Source organism: Lithobates pipiens, unplaced genomic scaffold, assembly GCF_037356315.1.
Source record: "Lithobates pipiens isolate NorthernLeopardFrog02 unplaced genomic scaffold, aLitPip1_a1.2 Scaffold_18, whole genome shotgun sequence".
In the NCBI taxonomy this organism is placed as follows: domain Eukaryota; kingdom Metazoa; phylum Chordata; class Amphibia; order Anura; family Ranidae; genus Lithobates; species Lithobates pipiens.
The window spans coordinates 171,588,192-171,608,244 of NW_027507758.1; the positions used below are offsets into that span (position 1 = coordinate 171,588,192).

General features: G+C 43.8%; 1 protein-coding gene across 4 annotated transcripts in view; it reads left to right on the plus strand.

Moving 5' to 3' along the window:
* Positions 1-20,053, plus strand: part of TTC13 (tetratricopeptide repeat domain 13) — a 119,356-nt gene that overhangs the window by 8,088 nt on the left and 91,215 nt on the right. For 2 of the 4 annotated variants that reach the window (XM_077486390.1, XM_077486391.1), the window contains exon 2: positions 6,565-6,657. The exons of the other annotated variants lie outside the window; for them this stretch is intronic. In XM_077486390.1, the coding sequence (XP_077342516.1) occupies positions 6,565-6,657 (93 nt within the window). The remainder of the gene's footprint in view (positions 1-6,564; positions 6,658-20,053) is intronic. 4 annotated transcript variants of the gene reach the window in all.

Below are 20,053 nucleotides of genomic sequence, written 5' to 3' on the forward strand. Positions count from 1 at the left end.
AAATATCTCCTAAACCATATAGGTTTAGGAGATATTGCTTGGGCCTACAGGTAAGCCTTAATCTAGGCTTATACCTGTAGGTCAAAGTGGTTTGTAAGGGTTTACAACCACTTTAAGCTTTCATAACACAATGGTAAACAGGTTTCTTTTTTGGAAGGAATTCCAAGCATCAACTGTCTTTTATTTAAACAAAGGTGTTTTGACAAACTTTAAAAGTTATCATTGCAACAACCCCTCCCCCTCCTTCTCCCCCCTCCCCAAATGCTGCTGGCAAGATCAAAAACACTGAGCAGAGCAATTGTAGTGTGTGTATGTGTTGGACTGTTTGCTTTTATGTTTCAGAAACCATCATTTTGCTCTACAAAGCATTTTAAAAAGTGAAGCAAATGCCCTTCTTTACACCCTGGGGAACAAGGCCTAAGGCTCGGTCCACATTATTGTATTGCAGGGACGTGTTACAGTGCATGCAACTTGCCTTTTGTATGATGTGGTGCCATTATTTTTGAATGGGACCCCAATACTCCTCCCTAATGGGTGTCGATTGCTGCACCCCCAGAGAAGGGGCAGGTCTTTGTTAGGGATGTTGAGGAGCATTGCCAGCCCACTAATTTTTAAATGAGCTTCCTAACACAGCACATATTATTAACATGTGAAAAAACTTGCATTAACGCATTGCATTCCAGCGGTGGAGTGAACCTAGCCTAAGGAAATTTGATATTATGGTACTTACCTGATTCAAAGGCATTTATTGGACTTTTAAAAATGTAGGTTTCAATTTAGTTATGGGTCACTGGATTTGTTCAAATTTGCTGCATCAGATAGGGTACCCTAAAAATACACTGTACTATATAACTCGGGGGCTGGCTTGGACTGGTTCCTGTGTATGGCCTCATATGTATTATGATTGTCTATAATGCCCCTTTAATTTTTTTTTATTTTTTCCATGTGACTGCATATCAGTTTTGCTAATGAACACAGCTCACAGGTCTCGTGGCAGAGGACTGGACAGGAAGTTCTAGCTCTGACACTGAACTTCCTACCCAACATACAGCCGTGGCCAAAAGTTTTGAGATTGGCATACACACATTAATTTTCGCAAAGTCTGCTGCTTCAGTGTTTTTAGATCCTTTTTGTCAGATGTTACTACGGTATACTGAAGTATAATTGGAAGCATTTCATGAGTGTCAAAGGCTAAAATTGACAATTTACATTAAGCTTTTATGCAAAGAATCACTATTTGCAGTGTTAGCCCTTCTTGATCCTTCTTTTTTCAAGACCTCTGCAATTCACCTGGCATACTGTCAATCAAATTCTGGGCCACATTCTTACTGATGGCACCCCATTCTTGCATAATGGATGCTTGGAGTTTGTCTGAATTTGTGTTTTTTTGTTTAACCCATCTCTTGAGGATTGATCACTTGTTCTCAATGGGAGTAAGGTCTGGGAAGTTTCCTGGCCATGCACCCAAAATGTTGATAATTTGTTCCCCCAACCTACAGTTATCACTTTTGCCTTATGGCAAGGTGCTCCATCAGGCTGGGAAAGGCATTGTTCATCACCAAACTGTTCTTGAATGGTTGGGAGAAGTTGCTCTCGAAGGTTGTTTTTTGTACCCTTCTTTATTCATGGCTGAGTTCTTAGGCAAAATTGTGAGTGAGCCCACTTCCTTGGTCTCGGGATGCTTTAATGTTGGCATGACACAGGACTGATGGTAGCGCTCACCTTTTTCTTCACCAGACAAGGTTTTTTCCAGATGCCTCAAATTGGAAAACGGGAATCATAAAATGACCCTACTCCTCAGCAGTCCAATCCCTGTACCTTATGCAGAATATCAATCTGTCCCTGATGCTTTTCCTGGAGAGAAGTGGCTTCTTTGCTGCCTTTCTTGACACCAGGCCATCCTCCAAAAGTCTTCAGCCCCATACACACTATCAGATTTTCTGCTGATTTTTTTCCTTCAGGTTTGCCAAGACCATGTAGTAGAAGGGCCTGCCTGATTGCATACAAATTGAAACTCCTAAGGTTTGACCTCATTATATGGTTTTGGTAAATCTGAAGGAAAAACTCGGCAGAAAAACTGATAGTGTGTATGGGGCTTTAGCCTCACCATGTGCGCAGATGCACTCACACCTGCCTGCTGCCATTCCTGAGCAAGCACTGCACTGGTGGTTCCCCCGATCCTGCAGCTGAATCAACTTTAGGAGACGGTCCTGTTGCTTTCTAGGCTTTTTTGGGCACCCTGAAGCCTTCTTCACAAATGCAGTGGAAATGTTTTTTTTATGGGATTAAAGCGGAGGTCCACCCTAATTAACAGTCCTACGTCTATGTGATCCCCCCCTTCCCTAATCGCTAGATATCTCCCTTACCTTTCTGCTGTCTTCTTCTGTTTTCTTCTTTCAAATTTTCTGCCTCTGGAGATTCTGGAAAGGGGCGGGGCCGCTGCGGAAATGGGCGGGGCTTCAGTGGCAGGTCAATTCTTCCTGTCGGCCGCAGGGGCTCCTGGGATCGTTGTTTTTATTTCCCAGGAGTCTGTGCGGCGCCCAGGCTCGAGATCTCGCACGACCTGAGTTGTTGTCAGCGCTCGAGCGGATTGATCTGCGCATGCGCGAGATCGCAGATCTTACGGGCAGTGCATGATGGGAGTTTAGGAGGACTGTGCCCCGGAAGTCAATGCCTGGGGGCTTCACATGCCCACAGGCAAAATGGAAAACGCCTGGAAACGTTTTCCTAATAAGTTTAGAAGAAAGAAAAACAGCTGCAAGAGACTCGGACAGCTCTTAAAAGTATGTAAAGTATTTAGAATAGTTCATTTTACAGATTAATGTGGAAAAAAAAAAAACGGCGGTGGAACCCCGCTTTAAGTTCATTTTCGTGAACTGATCACTCTTCATAGCATTCTGGAGTATAAAGCAGATTGCCATCATAAAAATGGAGGCCACAGACTTTGTGAAAGTTTAATATTTGTGTTCTCAGAACTTTTGGCCACAGCTGTACACTTCTGGCAGGGACCAATGTTATGTGACCTTGACCTAGTACACTGTAGAATTAAGTTAGGGCTTATTAAGATTGCAATTTAGTGGCCTTCTGGGCTCTACTGTCATTAGACTGCAGTTGGAATTTCAATAGATTATGTTTGTACTGCAGCCATGTGCCCAAGTATACAATGGGAGCACAGCTTTCATGGTTTAAAGAATCGTGTAACCTGCAAGATGGGTTCTGTTCCATAACTCTGGATTGGGCTACTTGACACATAAGTGGCTACCTATTTAAGTAGTGCAAAGTGCATTGTTGAGCTGGAATGTGCAGTCGCCCAAACCTACTGGTTAGTAGTTGACCTCATGCACACAGCAGCTGTCAAACGCCATAGTAGGGAGTACGGAGTAAAGCACGAGTCACAAAATTCAAGTATATCCAAACAAAGTGCTTTTTTCAGACACCCCAAAAGCACCTCCCATTCAAGTAACCCAGGGACAGCATTTCAGTGACCTCTTGATGGTGTCCCTCGGTTACTTGACTAGGAAGTGCTTTTGGGGTGTCTGAAAATAGAACTTTATTGGGCTATACTTCCAATGTGGGGCTCATGTGCTTGACCCCACACTTCCTACTCTTGGGATTCAGTTTCTTTTTTTGGACTTTAAACCCTGTTAATTGTGAGTATGACTTCAGCACCCCCTCCTTGACCTTGTGTGTCTCCCCACAGGACAGGAGAAGATGGGGGCCATTTATAATACCTACTTTTTTTTGTGCTGTGCGTGAGTCTAAAGTAAGATGGATTTTTATTTTTCATCAATCTGTACAAGCAAGCTTATGTTTTTTGTCCTGAAGAAGTGGAAACACTGCAAAATGTGTAGACTAAATTCGACTTTGTGTAGCTTTTGGCTTGTATTGTGCCAAGGAAAAAAAATGTTTTCTCCTGCAAAGTAATATATTGTGCTAGTATCCACCGCATATTAGCACATCATGAAAGACTTGCCTTAAAGTGGTTGTAAACCCTTACAACCAACTTTGACCTACAGGTAAGCCTAGATGAAGGCTTACCTGTAGGTCCAAGAAATATCTCCTAAACCTATAAGGTTTAGGAGATATTTGGCTGTAGACAGCGGCGCTGACGTCATTGCGGCTCCGGCGCTGTGGAAGTCGCTCCGGGATCCATGGCAGCGGCGAAGAGGAAGACGGAGGACCGCTTCGGGGGCTTCGTTCTCAGGTAAGTTATTCATAATGAGCTAGTATGCTATGCATACTAGCTCATTATGTCTTTGTCTTGCAGGATTTTTTTTGTTTCCGGATTTCCTAAAAGGGGTTTACAACCACTTTAAAATTAAGCCCTCCAGCTGCGGTATGCTGTCACCGCTGCAGAGGCTTCTGTTTTCACCCGATCTTCCTTTCCGATTTTGCGCACTGCGGGCGCTTGACGGGCTGAGCTGCAGCATGGGTATGCTGAAAGACAAAGAACTATTTGTTCAGAATAACAGAAGGTAGGAATCTGCAACAAAGTTTAATATCCTTGCAATGTACACATTGCAATGTACTCACCCAGAGGGAAATATCCCCCCCAACAAGATTGGAGTTACTCTTTAACAGGTTAATGCAATGGACAGTATTATTAAGTATAATGTGAGTGACAGAATAAAGTGAGATTTCCCAGGACCCGATTTACTCATTTTTTGAATTGTGATTCTTACTCTGGGTAACTGCTTTTTGCTTTTCTTTCAGCATATGTTTAATTTGTATTCTCCAGGCTTGTGACACGTTTACTTGCTGTCTTTGTATACTCAGACCTCAGTGAATAGAGATGCCATATCTGGGTGTGGTTTTCTGGAGCCTGTAGGCACAAAGACAAAGGTCTTTTAGGTGTTTTTGAAGTAGAAAGTTTTTATAACATTTCTAGCAAACTTTGCAAATTTCATTTTCTGTTGGGAATGCAAAGTACCCTTTGCAGGCTCAGGCTTTGAATAAAGTAAACGTGGCACAGAATAGGATTAAAAAATTAAGTTAGGAGCTTCAAAATGAATGATGATCTGAGTTTTTATTTTATTTTTGCTAATCATTTGGAATCCTTTTTCTAGCGTTTTAGCTGAACACAGGCTTAGGCGTAATACACTTGCGTAAGAACAGCAATTACAGGCGTCAGGTGGCCATTTGTCTTTTTTTGGAAACCTGTTTCAGGCCACTTTCACACTGGAGCGCTTTACCGTCATTTTAGTGGAGCTATTCGACCGCTAGCGGGGGGCTTTTGGCCCCCGCTAGCAGGCAAAAAAGGGTTAAAACTGCCGGCGGTTTGGCAGCACTGCCCCATGGATTTCAAAGGGCAAGGATGCTTTAGGAGCGGTGTATACACTGCTTCTACTACGCTGCAAGGATGCTGCTTGCAGGACTTTTATTACCATCCTGCAAACGCACCGCTCTAGTGTGAACGCACTCAGGCTTTTACCCTGGAGAGCCAGGAGAGGCTCTTTACAGGCGCAATTTGTAGCACTGTAGCGTCTGTAAAGCGTCTCAGTGTCAAAGTAGCCTAACTAGTTCATTGGGTGATGAACAAAGCTACCAATGTAGTCATTGCGCGTGTGTGTGTGTGTGTATGTATGCATGTATGTGTGTGTATGTATATATATATGTATATGTATATATGTGTGTGTGTGTGTGTGTATATAAAAAATTTGTTTAGTAAATGCATAGTGGCAGAAAAATGAAGACTGCAATTCTTCAACTTTTTTTTTTGGGTGATTTTTGGCACAACTCCAAGAAATTTGCCTCCCCCTTGCAGTGGGGCTACTCCCAAATTGCCATTCCCATTTTGTGGGTCACATGAGTGCTAACACCTACTGTCCGATGATGTCCTAGAGCGGCTCTAGGCAGGATCCTGACCATTGTCGGAATCCACCCATCTGCCTGATGGACAGCTGTGCATGCAGATGTGAGCCGAAACCTGGTGCTGCCACCCCGCCCCTTTTCCTGCCCGGAGCTCAAGTAAGCTCTCATATGATCACTTGGTTCTCAGGCTTAAAGCTAGCAGGGGAGGGCTGCAGCATCATACCAGTCCTGCGGAATAGAGGCGAGCGTGAAGGTTATTTTTTATTTTTTTTAACAACCCCATACCTCTCGTTTTAAATGCTTGTTTAGTCTAAGGCTTTGTTTCCACTACTGCAACTTGTCATGTGACTTTGGACACACAAAGTGGCATGACAAGTCACATCCCATTGATTTCAATGGCACCCATTCCAACCTATGCGACATTGAAAAGGTTCCTGCGACTTTGATTCAGAGAGTGTAAAGTTGGATCAAAGCTGCACTCGCACGACTTTGGGGTCACAATAGTGGAAACGTAGACTAAGGGCCAGTAATCAGAAGTTTTTGGGAATTTTGAACCGCAATCCGTGGACTTTGGTCTGAAATTCAAAAAAGCTGATTTCTAAATAGGACCTGGCATTTGTTATAAGTTTTTAGTATCAATGGCAATGTGTAGCATCTCCTAGGGGGTTCCTCATTGCCTACTCAATTTTGTAATTAAGGGACAGTAATGACACTTTTACTTAATTGATCCTCTGCTCTCCCATGCTCTACCAGTGGACTCCTCATGTCAATTGCTGGGCTGTGGTTCCTGCATCAGTCTTGATGACGTCGGAGAACCTTGGACTGCTGGAATGCAAAGGAGAGAAGGTACCTATCTTTGAAAGAGGGTGCCCCACACTTGTCTTATGCCCCTTTCCTCTTTCTATTTATTGCATGCTGGTAATCGTCTGTATATGGAATCCCTTGGGAGATTTAATGTCTTTTCTTGTGCTTATTTATGGAATACTACATGTGTTTTTGATTGTTTTGGATTATGTCTTTTCTAAATGTAATAAAAATAACTGAAAACAGAGGACTGGAGGCTGTAGGGAGCAGTCTAACGGCGTTAAGAAAAACTTGGGAGTGAAGGATTGGGTAAGTAAAACTGCTTTATCCAGGTCTCCTATACGTAAACTACAGGTCGACCGATATGGATTTTTCTGTGGCCAATGCCGATATTTAGAAATCACGGCGGCCGACTATATGATGCCGATTATTTATTTATTCCCCCCCCCTTCATCTCATAAAATCTAACTGACACCTTTCACACTGGGGTGTTTTTCAGGTGCTTTTGGGCTAAAAAATAGCACCTGTAAAGTGCCTGCAAAACGGCTCCCCTGCAGTCCGTGTGAAAGAGAGTGCTTTCACACTGAGGCGATGCGCTGGCAGGATGTTAAAAAAAAAAAAAAAAAAGTCCTGCAAGCAGCACCTTTGGAGTGGTGATATGAATGGGCACCACTGCCAAAGCGCAAGCAATGCGATTTGGCAGCGGCGCTTCATGGCCACATTTAACCTCTTCCTCGGCAGCTAGCTGGGATATATGCACCCCACTAGCAGCCGAATAGCACCACTAAAATGACGATAAAGCGCCGCTAAAGCTAGCAGCGCTTTACTGTCAACGCCTGCCTGCTCCAGTGTAAAAGCAGCCTTAAAGAGGAGGGCCGTTTAAAAAAAAAAAAAAAAAAAAAAAAAAAGTCAGCAGCTGCAAACACTGCAGCTGCTGACTTAATAAACACACTTACCTGTCCAGGGCGCCCGCGATGTCGGCCGCCCGAGGCCGACCCGTCCCTCGGCTCTCGGGTCCCGGCGCCGCCATTCCCTCTAAGGGAAACAGGCAGTGGAGCCTTATGGCTTCACTGCCCGTTTCCTACTGCGCATGCGCGAGTCCCGCAGCGCTTTCTGAATGGGACGCGCTGTGTTCTGGAACACACAGTTCCCAGAACACAGCGCGACCCATTACCCAGAAGACGCCGCGACGGAGAGAAGACAGAAGATCTCCGGAGGAGGAAGAGGAAGATTAGGATTATGTGCCTAGCAACAGGCATTTCTGGTAAGTAAAAAAAAAAAAATTTTTTTCATTTTTTTTTTTTTTTTTTTTTTTTTTTAGATTTTTTTGTAATTTTTAAAAAAAAAATTTTCAGGGTGGCCCTCCACTTTAAGTAGTAAGTGATACAGAAAATTTCTTACATTGAAACATTTATTAAACAAAACAAACCTCCAATCAGTTCACTTTAGCACGCAAGCACGGCAGGACGGGGAGAGTTTAAAATTTTTTATTTTTTTTTATTTTCCCCCCTTATTTTACATTTTTTTTATTTTTACGCTGTTATTTAAAAATAAATAAATAAATTGTGTCCCTTTTTATTCCTATTACAAGGAATGTAAACATCCCTTGTAAAAGGGAAAAAAAACAAAACATGGCAGGACCTCCTTAACCACTTTCAGACCGGACCATTTTGCTGGTAAATGACCAGAGGTCTTTTTACAATTTGGCACTGCGCTGCTTTAACTGGTAATTGCGCGGTCATGCAATGTTGTACCCAAACAAAATTTGCGTCCTTTTCTTCCCACAAATAGAGCTTTCTTTTGATGGTATTTGATTGCCTCTGCGATTTTTATTTTTTGCGATATAAATGGAAAAAGACCGCAAATTTTGAAAAAAAATGATATTTTCTACTTTTTGTTGTTAGAAAAATCCAATAAACTCAATTTTAGTCATACATTTAGGCCAAAATGTATTCAGCCACATGTCTTTGGTAAAAAAAAAAGTCAATAACTGTATATTTATTGGTTTGCGCAAAAGTTGTCACATCTACAAACTAAGGTACGTTTTCTGGAATTTACGCAGCTTTTAGTTTACGACTGCCTATCTCATTTCTTGAGGTGCTAAAATGGCAGGGCAGTACAAAACCCCCCCAAATGACCCCATTTTGGAAAGTAGACCCCCTAAGGAAATTGATAAGTGGCATGTTGAGCCCATTGAATATTTTATTTTTTTGCCTCAAGCGATTGAATAATGACAAAAAAAAAATTTTTTTTTTTTTTTTTACACAAAGTTGTCACTAAATGATATATTGCTCACACATGCTATGGGCATATGTGAAATGACACCCCAAAATAAATTCTGCTGCTTCTCCTGAGTATGGGGATACCACACGTGTGGGATTTTTTGGGAGCCTAGCCGCGTACGGGGCCCCGAAAGCCAAGAACCGCCTTCAGGTTTTCTAAGGGCGTAAATATTTGACTTCACTCCTCACTACCTATTACAGTTTTGAAGGCCATAAAATGCCAAGATGGCACAAAACCCCCACAAATGACCCCATTTTAGAAAGTAGACACCCCAAGCTATTTGCTGAGAGGCATGTTGAGTCCATGGAATATTTTATATTTTGCCCCAAGTTGCGGGAAAATTACAAACTTTTTTTTTAATTTATTTTTTTCACAAAGTTGTCACTAAATGATATATTGCTCACGCATGCCATGGGCATATGTGAAATGACACCCCAAAATAAATTCTGCTGCTTCTCCTGAGTACGGGGATACCACATATGTGGGACTTTTTGGGAGCCTAGCCGCATACGGGGCCCCGAAAACCAAGCACCGCCTTCAGGCTTTCTAAGGGCGTTACAGTTTTGAAGGCCATAAAATGCCAAGATGGCACAAACCCCCCCCAAATGACCCCATTTTGGAAAGTAGACACCCCTAAATTTAGGGGTACACTAGTGGGACTAGGTAATAAATGGCGGGTGCCCTGAAACTATAAAAAAATAACTAACCAACCAGCGTCACCTGTAACCGTTATATGGTGATCACTGGTGAAAGGGTTAACTAGGGGGCAATCAGGGGGCTTTATGCGGTAGTATATGGGGGTCCCTGGCGCTATAAAAAGCTGCGGCGAACCTAAATACCTACCTGCCTAACTAGAGTCACCTGTGACACTAATACAGCGATCAGAAAAATGATCGCTTATTAGGCTGGGTTCACACTGGAGCGATGCAGGAACGCCACGAATCCGCGGCGGGTTCCCGCATCGCATGCCTCCCGGCGGCAGTTCACACTGCCCTATGCGAACTGCTGGGAGTGTCAGTGAAATGTTAATGACACCCCCAGATCAGTTCGCATATCGCAGTGCGATCTGCAAACTCGGATCGCATGGTGTGAACACCCATGCGATCCGATTCTGCTGCGGACCAAAAAAAGGGTCCCGTGCGAGTTTGCGGCGGGTGCGACACGAATTCAGCCATACTATCTGTATGGCTGAACTCGAATCGCACAGAGATCGGATGTGATTTGCACTGCAGTGCGGTGCGAATCACATCCGTTCTCAAACCGCTGCAATGTGAACCCAGCCTTAGTGACACTGGCGACGGGGGGTGATCACGGGGTTAAACCTTTATTGGGGGGGTTAGGGGGGTACCTTAGAACTAAAGGGGGCTAACCCTAACTGCCCTAACAGTTATTACAGTCACAAATGACACCCGCCGGGTGATCAAGGGGTTAAACCTTTATTAGGTAATAAATGGCGGGTGCCCTGAAACTATAAAAAAATAACTAACCAACCAGCGTCACCTGTAACAGTTATATGGTGATCACTGGTGAAAGGGTTAACTAGGGGGCAATCAGGGGTAGTAGTATATGGGGGTCCCTGGCGCTATAAAAAGTTGCGGCGAACCTAAATACCTACCTGCCTAACTAGCGTCACCTGTGACACTAATACAGCGATCAGAAAAATGACCGCTTATTAGGCTGGGTTCACACTGGAGCGATGCGGGAACGCCACGAATCCGCGGCGGGTTCCCGCATCGCATGCCTCCCGGCGGCAGTTCACACTGCCCTATGCGAACTGCTGGGAGTGTCAGTGAAATGTTAATGACACCCCCAGATCAGTTCGCATATCGCAGTGCGATCTGCAAACTCGGATCGCATGGTGTGAACACCCATGCGATCCGATTCTGCTGCGGACCAAAAAAAGGGTCCCGTGCGAATTTGCGGCGGGTGCGGCGGGTGTGATGCGAATTCAGCCATACTATCTGTATGGCTGAACTCGAATCGCACAGAGATCGGATGTGATTTGCACTGCAGTGCGGTGCGAATCACATCCGTTCTCATAAACCGCTGCAATGTGAACCCAGCCTTAGTGACACTGGCGACGGGGGGTGATCACGGGGTTAAACCTTTATTGGGGGGGTTAGGGGGGTACATTAGAACCAAAGGGGGCTAACCCTAACTGCCCTAACAGTTATTACAGTCACAAATGACACCAATGCAAAAAAAAAAAAAAAAAATGCAATTGGTGTCACTGTGACTGGGGGGGCAGGGGTAATTGGGGGGGTAATCGGGGGGTAAAGGGGGGGTGTGAGTGTGCCTGGCATGTTCTACTGTATGTGTGGTGTGTTGGTGCAACTCACCGATGCTCTCTCCTCGGTGCCGGAACGAAAAATACCGTCACGGAGGAGAGAATACATCACTTCCTCTCCTGTGTTTACATTACAGGAGAGGAAGTGATGTCACCGGACATTTTCATTCGTCGGGAGCGATCGCGAGGGGGTGGCCATGAATGAATGGCCGTCCCCTCGTCCGGGATCGCTCCCGAACGAATGCCGACCGCCGCAGGCACTGGGGGGGGGGCCCGATCGGGCCCCCCACCCGCGGGAAGGCAGGGACTTACATATACGCCCTTATGCCTGCCCGTGCCATTCTGCCGACGTATATCGTCGTGCGGCGGTCGGCAAGTGGTTAAATATGAGATCTGGGGTCAAAAAGTCCGGTGGGAGGAGGAGGTCCCTCTCCCGCAGCCAATAAGACCCCATTCACACCTGAGCATTTTGTAGCTTGAAGCCTGAAGCTAAAAAACGCTAGAGGGGAAAAAAATCTATTATTCTCAATGGAGATGGTTCACATCTCCACTCCATATCGCCTGAAGCTCAAACAAGTTCCGGACCCTTTTTTGTCGCTCGAATTGAGCAGATTTGGGCGTTTTCTTCTTTTAACATTGGTGACCTTTTGCCCTGCACAAAATCGTGGCAAATCGCGGTAAAAAAACTAAGCGAATTGCGGTAAATTCGCTTGATTTTCTGCTTGAAAACGCTATGCTCAGGTGTGAATGCAGCCTTGGTGATCTCCCAGCGAATCTGCCGCAGAGACTATTTTATCTGAAAGCGGACTGCCCGCTGAAGAAGTGGATACTGGGGTTATGTCTATGGGTCGGAGTGCATGTGCACAGGTGCCCCCTTGCCTTGCTAAGGGGGCACTTAGGCTGCTTTCACACTGGGGCGGGAGCAGCGTCGGCGGTAAAGCGCCGCTATTTTCGTTTTAGCGGCGGTGTGCGGGCGCTAGCGGGGTGGTTTTAACCCCCGCTAGCGGCCGAAAAGGGGTTAAACCCGCTCGCAAAGCGCCGCTGCAGCGGCGCTTTGCCGGCGGTATTGCCGCGGTGTCCCATTGATTTCAATGGGTAGGAGCGGTATAGGAGCGGTGAATACACCGCTCCTTCACCGCTCCAAAGATGCGGCTAGCAGGACTTTTTTCACCGTCCTGCCAGCGCATCGCTCCAGTGTGAAAGCCCTCCGGCTTTCACACTGGAGTTAAAGGGGCCGGTTTTTTTCAGGCGTTACACAGGCGCTATTTTTAGCGCTGTAACGCCTGAATACCGCCCCAGTGTGAAAGGGGCCTTGGAGAAAGAAGGAACGGACAGCACCAGCAGGGGACCACCAAAGAGCAGATAAATTACTGCTCTGTGCAATATCGTTTATCGTTGCGCAGAAGTATAACCGTCTGTTAAAAAGAAAAGCAATTTGAAAAAGTAAATATCACTTCAACCACTTCAGTCTCAGAAGGTTTACCACCATTTTTTTGCAATACAGCACTGCGTTACTTTAGTTGACAATTTTTTTCCCCACAAATAGAGCTTTCTTTTGATCACCTCTGTGGGTTTTATTTTTTGCGCTATAAACAAAGACTGACCATTTTGAAAAGCAAACAATGTTTTTTACCTTCTGCTATTAAACGCACCCAAAAAAATGTAATTTCTTCCATCAATTTAGGCCAATATGTATTCTGCTACATGTTTTTTGGTAAAAAAAAAAACCTCAATAAGCATATATTGAGTGGTTTGCGCAAAAGGTGGTGTTTTATTTATTATTATTTTTTTTTGTGGCACTGTTGCGGCGGACAAATTGGACACCTAACTGACACATTTTGGGGACCAGTGACACGAATAGTGATCGGTGCATACATTTTTTTTTTTACCACTGATCACTGTACTAATGACACTGGCAAGAAAGGGGTTAACTTCAAGGGCGGTCAAATGCAAGATCACAATTTTTCCATCTGGCAGATCAGTGATCTGCCTTGTTTACATAGGCAGACCACCGTTCTGCCTCTTCTCTTAGATTGATCGGCAGGTGCTGTTGGACATAGCGTCCACCGAATATGCTGATTGGCTCCTGCTGTGTTCAATCACAGCTGGAGCGGGTTGCCAGCGGCGCACACCCTAGACCAGTGATGGCGAACCTTGGCACCCCAGATGTTTTGGAACTACATTTCCCATGATGCTCTGGCACTCTGCAGTGTACTAGAGCATCATAGGAAATGTAGTTCCAAAACATCTGGGGTGCCAAGGTTCGCCATCACTGCCCTAGACCCTGTGCACAAAATCATGTACAGGTATGTAATTTCGCACAGGAGAGCCGCCCTGGCAGAGTATAGCTGCATGGGGTGGACCTAAAGTGGTAAAAGCGAAGTGCCACCAAAAAGGGGAAGTTCCGCTGCAGGACATCCTTCTGCCTAACTTGGCATGTAATGTTAGAGGAGGGCAGGAAACTAGTTTTGACAGGTACCCACTCCCACTTCCTGTGTCAGGCACCTGTCAAAACCTGACACCCCCTTCCCGCTGTCTTCTGGGACACATCTCCAGTCTCAGAAGACTGCAGGACCATTCCTAAAGTGCCGTGTGACTCGCACATGCACAGTGGGAAGCCAAGTCTTAGGCTGCTTTCACACTGAGGTGTTTTGCAGGCGCTAAAGTGCTAAAAATGGCGCCTGCAAAGCGCCCTGAAACAGCTGCTGCTGTGTCTCCAGGAGCGGTGTGCTTGCAGGGCGGTCAAAAAAGTCCTGCTAGCTGCATCTTTGGAGCACTGTAGGAATGGTAAAGCACCGCCAAATGTAGCGCCGCTTTACTGCCAGCGCCCGCAATGCCCCAGTGTGAAAGTAGCCTTAAAGCCAGCTGCCCAGTTAGGTTGTCGGTGCTAGAAACCCCTAGGCAAATTAAGTACTAGCCTGGGTGAGGACAGCGCTGAATTGTTGGATAGATAAGTGTCCTTTACTAAAGGTCAGCAGCTACAGGATTTGTAGATACTGGTGTTTTTATTTTTTATACATTTTTGTACAGACTGGACAACCGCTTTTAAGGCAACACATTGTAATGACTAACGTTTTGTATAGTGCAGTTTCTTCAGTGCTTTACAGTTTTCAGGAAGCCTAAGTGTTAACATTTGATGTACATCACTGCTGCTGAGGTTCATCCTAAATGAATACAGTTAGGTTAGAGATCACATTTGCAGATTCATAAATATTTCTTTTTATTCAACACATTTGTCGACAGTTTACATTTTTTGTTTTTATCAAAGATTTCCTGCTGCTGAGAAGTTTGACTGCTCTGCGGATAGCTATGACTACACTTCCATATATAGAAGCAACCTGCTAAAGAGCAGACAAGGTCACTTCACATTGTGTATTTCTCCTGTATTCTGAACACTGTCATAAATTGTCCCGATGACAGATAAATGCTGGCTATGACCAGATAAATGCTGGCTCTGGTTTTTGTTACAAACAATGCAGTTTGCGTTTTTTGCTACACTACATAGAAATAGGAAGTTGTTACCCTTCTTGACACCAGCTGACACGTCTTACTACAGGAAAGAAAATCTAAATGGCTACTTGACCGAATATTTTAAATATACATTGGCAAACCCAGTGACATTCTAAACTGGATACTCCTTTTCTTGAAGTGTCTAAAAGTAAATTTTAGTTTGTAGACCAGGCTTTCTCAACATTTTAACCCTAGAGGAACCCCAAAAATAATTTTCATGTCTCAAGGAACACTTCCTAAACTCGAATCATTAGGGCTCAATAGGAATGCTCCTCATACTGGTGGTCAATAGGAAGCATGTCAACCTTAAAGTGGCGTTCAGAATGCCACCCTTAAAGACAGCTAAAAAGGTATTTTGTGTCATGTTGCTGGCTTTTCTAAGTGTCGCTGAACCTTGAACGCTGTAGACATCATCAAAGAGGTGGTTCATCAGCCACAGCTCAAGGAACCCTTAGCAACCTCTGGAGGAACCCCAGGGTTCCACGGAAACCCTGGTTGAGAATGCCATTTCTGTTGCTGCTAAGTTATGTGAGGAGAGAGTGGGGCTGATCTGCACTGTGTTTATCTATTGACACACACAACCCTGCTCAGGATCAAAACTGCACATCTGTTCCCATACCATTGCTATGGGGGGGCAGAAGCCAAGAGCACCAGCAGGAGACTCCAGATGAGGTTTGATATAACCTGAGCAGATAAGTAACATTTATTATTTTAAGAGAAAAAAATAGACGAGCATTTGCAACCGTATTAACCTCTTGCTGACTGCCAGAAGTAAATTTATTGCTGGCGGGTAGCAGCCCCAAGTACTATACCTCACAGTGTACTTCTTGGGTGCACCCCCTGCTGATCTGTGCTGTGATTGAACCCAGCATGAGTTTGTCAGCAGTTTACAGCCAATCATTTTGCTAATCACAGCACAACTATATGTGTTTTTTAAACGCAGGCTCTGGCTGGATTTCCCCATGCTACCGGTTACCTTTCGGAACTGAAAGCAAGGAGAGACCCAGCCAGATATGTACGTAAAAGCAGCACTCATACACTTGTTATGCATACAGTTAACCAACCCCCTAATTTGCCTCCGGTCACCCAACCAATGTCATTAGTACAGTATTGATCACTATTCCTGTCGCTAGTCATGTCAGTGTCCTCCCCAGCCAGTGTCGGTTAGCTCCAGATTGCTCACCACACTATCAGTCGCAATATAAATCGCTGATCAATACCATTACTAGTATAGTGTCTGTACAGATCAGGATTATGATCAAAACTTTACTAGTGTTGGCAGAAATGCAGTGTTAGCCGGATAAGCCCTAAACAATGTCAGCACTTGCAACATGTAGAAGAATACATTTCAGCCTAAATGTATAAAGAAATTTGATTTTATTGGGCATGTTTTACAGAGTGGAATATATTGTATTTTGTTTTCTTATAGCAAAATTTCCTGTCCGTCCCTTTTTTTTTTTTTTTTGTGCTCATTTTATATATAAAAAAAAAAAGCCACTAAAAGACATCTCTATTTGTGTGGAAAAAGGATAGAAATTTCATTTGTGTACAGTGTTGCATGACCGAACTGTTAAAGTAGCTCAGTGCTGAATAGCAGAAACGGCCTGGTCATGAAGGGGGTAAAACCTTCTGGAAGTCTACTGGTTAATATAAGAAAACGACACATGGCAGGGTGCATTAACACTTCTCAAATAAGTCAAGACTTCTAAATACAGGAAGATCGGTTTTCTAAAGAAAGGCACTGATGAATGTGATCTAAAAGTGAACTGTTAAAGCGGTAGTAAACCCGCAATTTTTTTTTTTTTTAAAACCTGCAAAGCAAAATGCATAATGAGCTAGTATGCACCGCTCATTATGAAATACTTACCTTAGAACGAGGCCCCGACATCTGGCCCGATCCACGCCGAGGGAGCCGACATGCTCCCTCGGCGTCTCTTCCGGGTATCGCGGCTCCGGCGCTGTGAGTGGCCGGAGCCGCGATATCGTCACTCCCGCGCATGCGCGCGGGAGATTTCAGTCCGGCCGCACGAGCGCTGCCGGATTTTCACGGAGAGAACCCCCTTGTGCGCATGCGCCGCTGCAGTCAGCGGCGCATACCGAGGGGAATATCTCCTAAACCGTACAGGTTTAGGAGATATTATTTTTACCTACAGGTGAGCCTTATTATAGGCTTTCCTGTAGGTAAAAGTTAAAAAATTGACCATACTACCACTTTAAGTGATAAATGTGGGCTTACCATTCTGTTTTTTGTTTATCCCATAAAAACAATACAGCCTTGGCGTTGTCCCAACACTAGATATTATGCAGGTGAACAAATGCTGTACATGCATTAACACAAAAAAGGTCTCCGAGTGCTGCAGATTTTTCTGGCTCTTAAGAGACTGTTTACACCCCTAATGTCCAAATGTTTCCTGTCAGTGTCTAGATGTTGTTGAAATAGCTGCATCCTGTCTCTTGTGGTAAAGTGTGTGATTTCCCACTATCTCTTGTGTAATAATGTGGTATACTATATTGGTTTACAGTATTTTACCATACACCCAGTTAGCTAGGCAGCTTAACAATCGACAAAAATGTTTTAAATTTGCCACATGAATCTTTTAAGATCGTCAGTTAGGCCTCTTTCATACAATCTGACCAATTGGGTCCTCCTGTCAGTTTTTCAGGGGGACTCAATCAAACTCTATTATATCCTATGGAGTAGTAGATGTAGATGGACATGGGTCTGTTTACACCCGCTGACATCCAGACCGATCCGCTAAAAACAAATGGATGGGGATGCTAGCGGATCGGATGGCAGTCGGGTGTAAAGTCGGACAAGTGGTCCATTTATATCCGACCACCCATAGAGTGAGGGCTGTGCCCACTCTGCGTGAGCGGACATGGACCAGCCATCCACCTGCTTAGCCGAATTCACTGGACAGATTCCCCGCTAAGCAGGCAGACTTCTGTTGCAGTCTACCCCATGGCTTTATTCAGTAAAGCAGAGTTCTTTAGATTAGTTAATGAGAATAATTGACTATGCTTTTGAAGTCTGTTTTTTATTTGATTTTGTCTTCTAATTTTTTTGAAGTTCTTGGGCCCCTTTTTACACAGGCATTTCATTTGCTTTATCCGTTTGGTCACTTTTTTTTTTTTTCTAATAAATTTTGAGTTTTTGGAACGATTACATTTTGTATTGGTCAACCAATCCACAGCCTTTACAAGCCATGACTCCAACTGACAGCCGATTTTAAACAAAACCATTGCAGGCAATTAAATAGTCTGTAGGCTGCGTGGGGGTCCTGGTATGGTTCAGGATGGGAGGGGGGCAGCACTTACGTTTATAGCCAAACATCGGGAGTAAAATGCATGGTAAATCAAATATCGATTAGTATATAATGCCCTCTAAAGAGGGAAACTGTAAAGAAAAAGCTAATTTTTTCGTCATACCTGTAAAATCCTTTTCTTTGAGTACATCATGGAACACAGATCCCTCCCCTCTTTTTTGAGGATTCAGTGCTTGCTGCAAAACTGGTGTACTTCCTGTATGGGAAGGGTTTCATAGGGCATCACTTCCTGTTTAAGACTGTCTACCAGTGTCCATTCACCTAGAGATGGCGTATAATCCAGTAGGTAATGAATATTAGCCTAGCTCTGTATCCCATGATGTACTTAAAGAAAAGGATTTTACAGGTACGCATGACGAAAAAAAGCCTATTGTATTTTTTTAAATCTCAAATGTGTTGATTTGTTCCACAGGGCAAAATGTGAGCCCCTTCTCAAGGACCCGCCTCATCCTGTGTTGGGGCATGAGTGGACAAATTGATTATATTTAGTGAGTTTTTGGTGGATGGGTCTTTGTTTTGCGAGTGTGTTTCTTGGTACTTTCCTGGTTTTTGTGTTTGTGCCCTTAATTGGTCTAAAAAAAATAAAAATAAATCACCCTGATTGAGGGGTAGATAAAGGGGTACTAGATTGTTGTGGAATTCTAGTTATGTTGTGAGATATTTGGGTTTTTGGTTGTGTATTATTGTGTATAGTGTTGTGATGTGTGAGAGAGAAGAATCTTCCATATCGAAACGTTGTCATGGGACATATTGCCATGACATAGTAGTTTAGGACGTCTTCGTCCATCAGAATGATTGGGTGCAAGTTGTGATCAGATAGAGGACATAGATGTTTGGACATGTTGGGTCCACTGCCAGATTGGCTGTGTGCCATATGATGGATGCGATTTTGTAAGTACAGCTGTATTATATTCTCTCTCTATCTATATCAATAATTTGAGATCTGTATTTTTTGAATGTTTAGTAAACTGTTAATATAATACTAATAATGTATAGTTTTGCATTTACATTATAGAATTCTCATACCCATTTGACATAAAAAAAAAGTGTCTATGCCAGCATGCATCACCACTAGCTCGCTTGTCATTAAAAGGGCTCACATACGGTTGGGAGATTTGAGTACTATGTATCTTGTTTTTACATGTCGCTATAGTTCTTATCTTTATCTATGTTTATATGTAACTAAATTAAAATACACTTTTTTTTACTTGGTCTGCCTATAATAGATACACTAGGGGTTTACCATGCCTTGTGCACCAGGTTCATGTCTTTGTAGGTTATATGAAATGGATAGATTCTATAAACTGAATCCCAAGGTGTTTTGTGAATAGACTAGGGCAGAAAAAGATGATACTAGAGCCAGGCCTATCAGTCAGCAGTGGAGGAAGAATTCTGTGTGTAATATCTGGCATGAATGAAATCGTGATTTGTATGTACCCTCTCCCAAGTAACTTCTTTGTTAGAGGTAACATATTTCACTTTTTTTTTCCCTGGAATTCCACTGCCCCTCCATAAATGCAGTACAGTCTATACACATTGTTATACCAGGATAGGAAGTATGTAACTGGCAAGATTACTAGGAATAAGGCTAGCAATAGATGAGTCAATTTTTTGTTTCATTCAATCAGTGGCTTGAATGAAAAAGTGACCCAATTCCACCATCCACATTCAAGGCGGGTAGGGTAATGCTCCCTGCTGTGTCGTTGTAACCTGACAGTGGGGAGACTCCACCCACCATCAGAATAAACTGATCAGTCTGCATTCTATAGCCTGCAGCACACGAGCCAAATGTTTCCAACAGTAGTGGAGCAGCAGATTGACTTCTGTTAAACCACATTGTCCATACATGGATTGAAATTTGGTCAGTCCCTGCTGAACCAGCCAAATTCCATTCCCTGTATGGCCAGCTTTAGCTTAAAAAAGATAACTAAGCAACCACATATTATGATTGATAAGCATTAGTGTATATTGTTCTTAGGTTTCAATAAACTTTACAAAACCTGACCATAATATTCCTTTGAAATGCACCTAA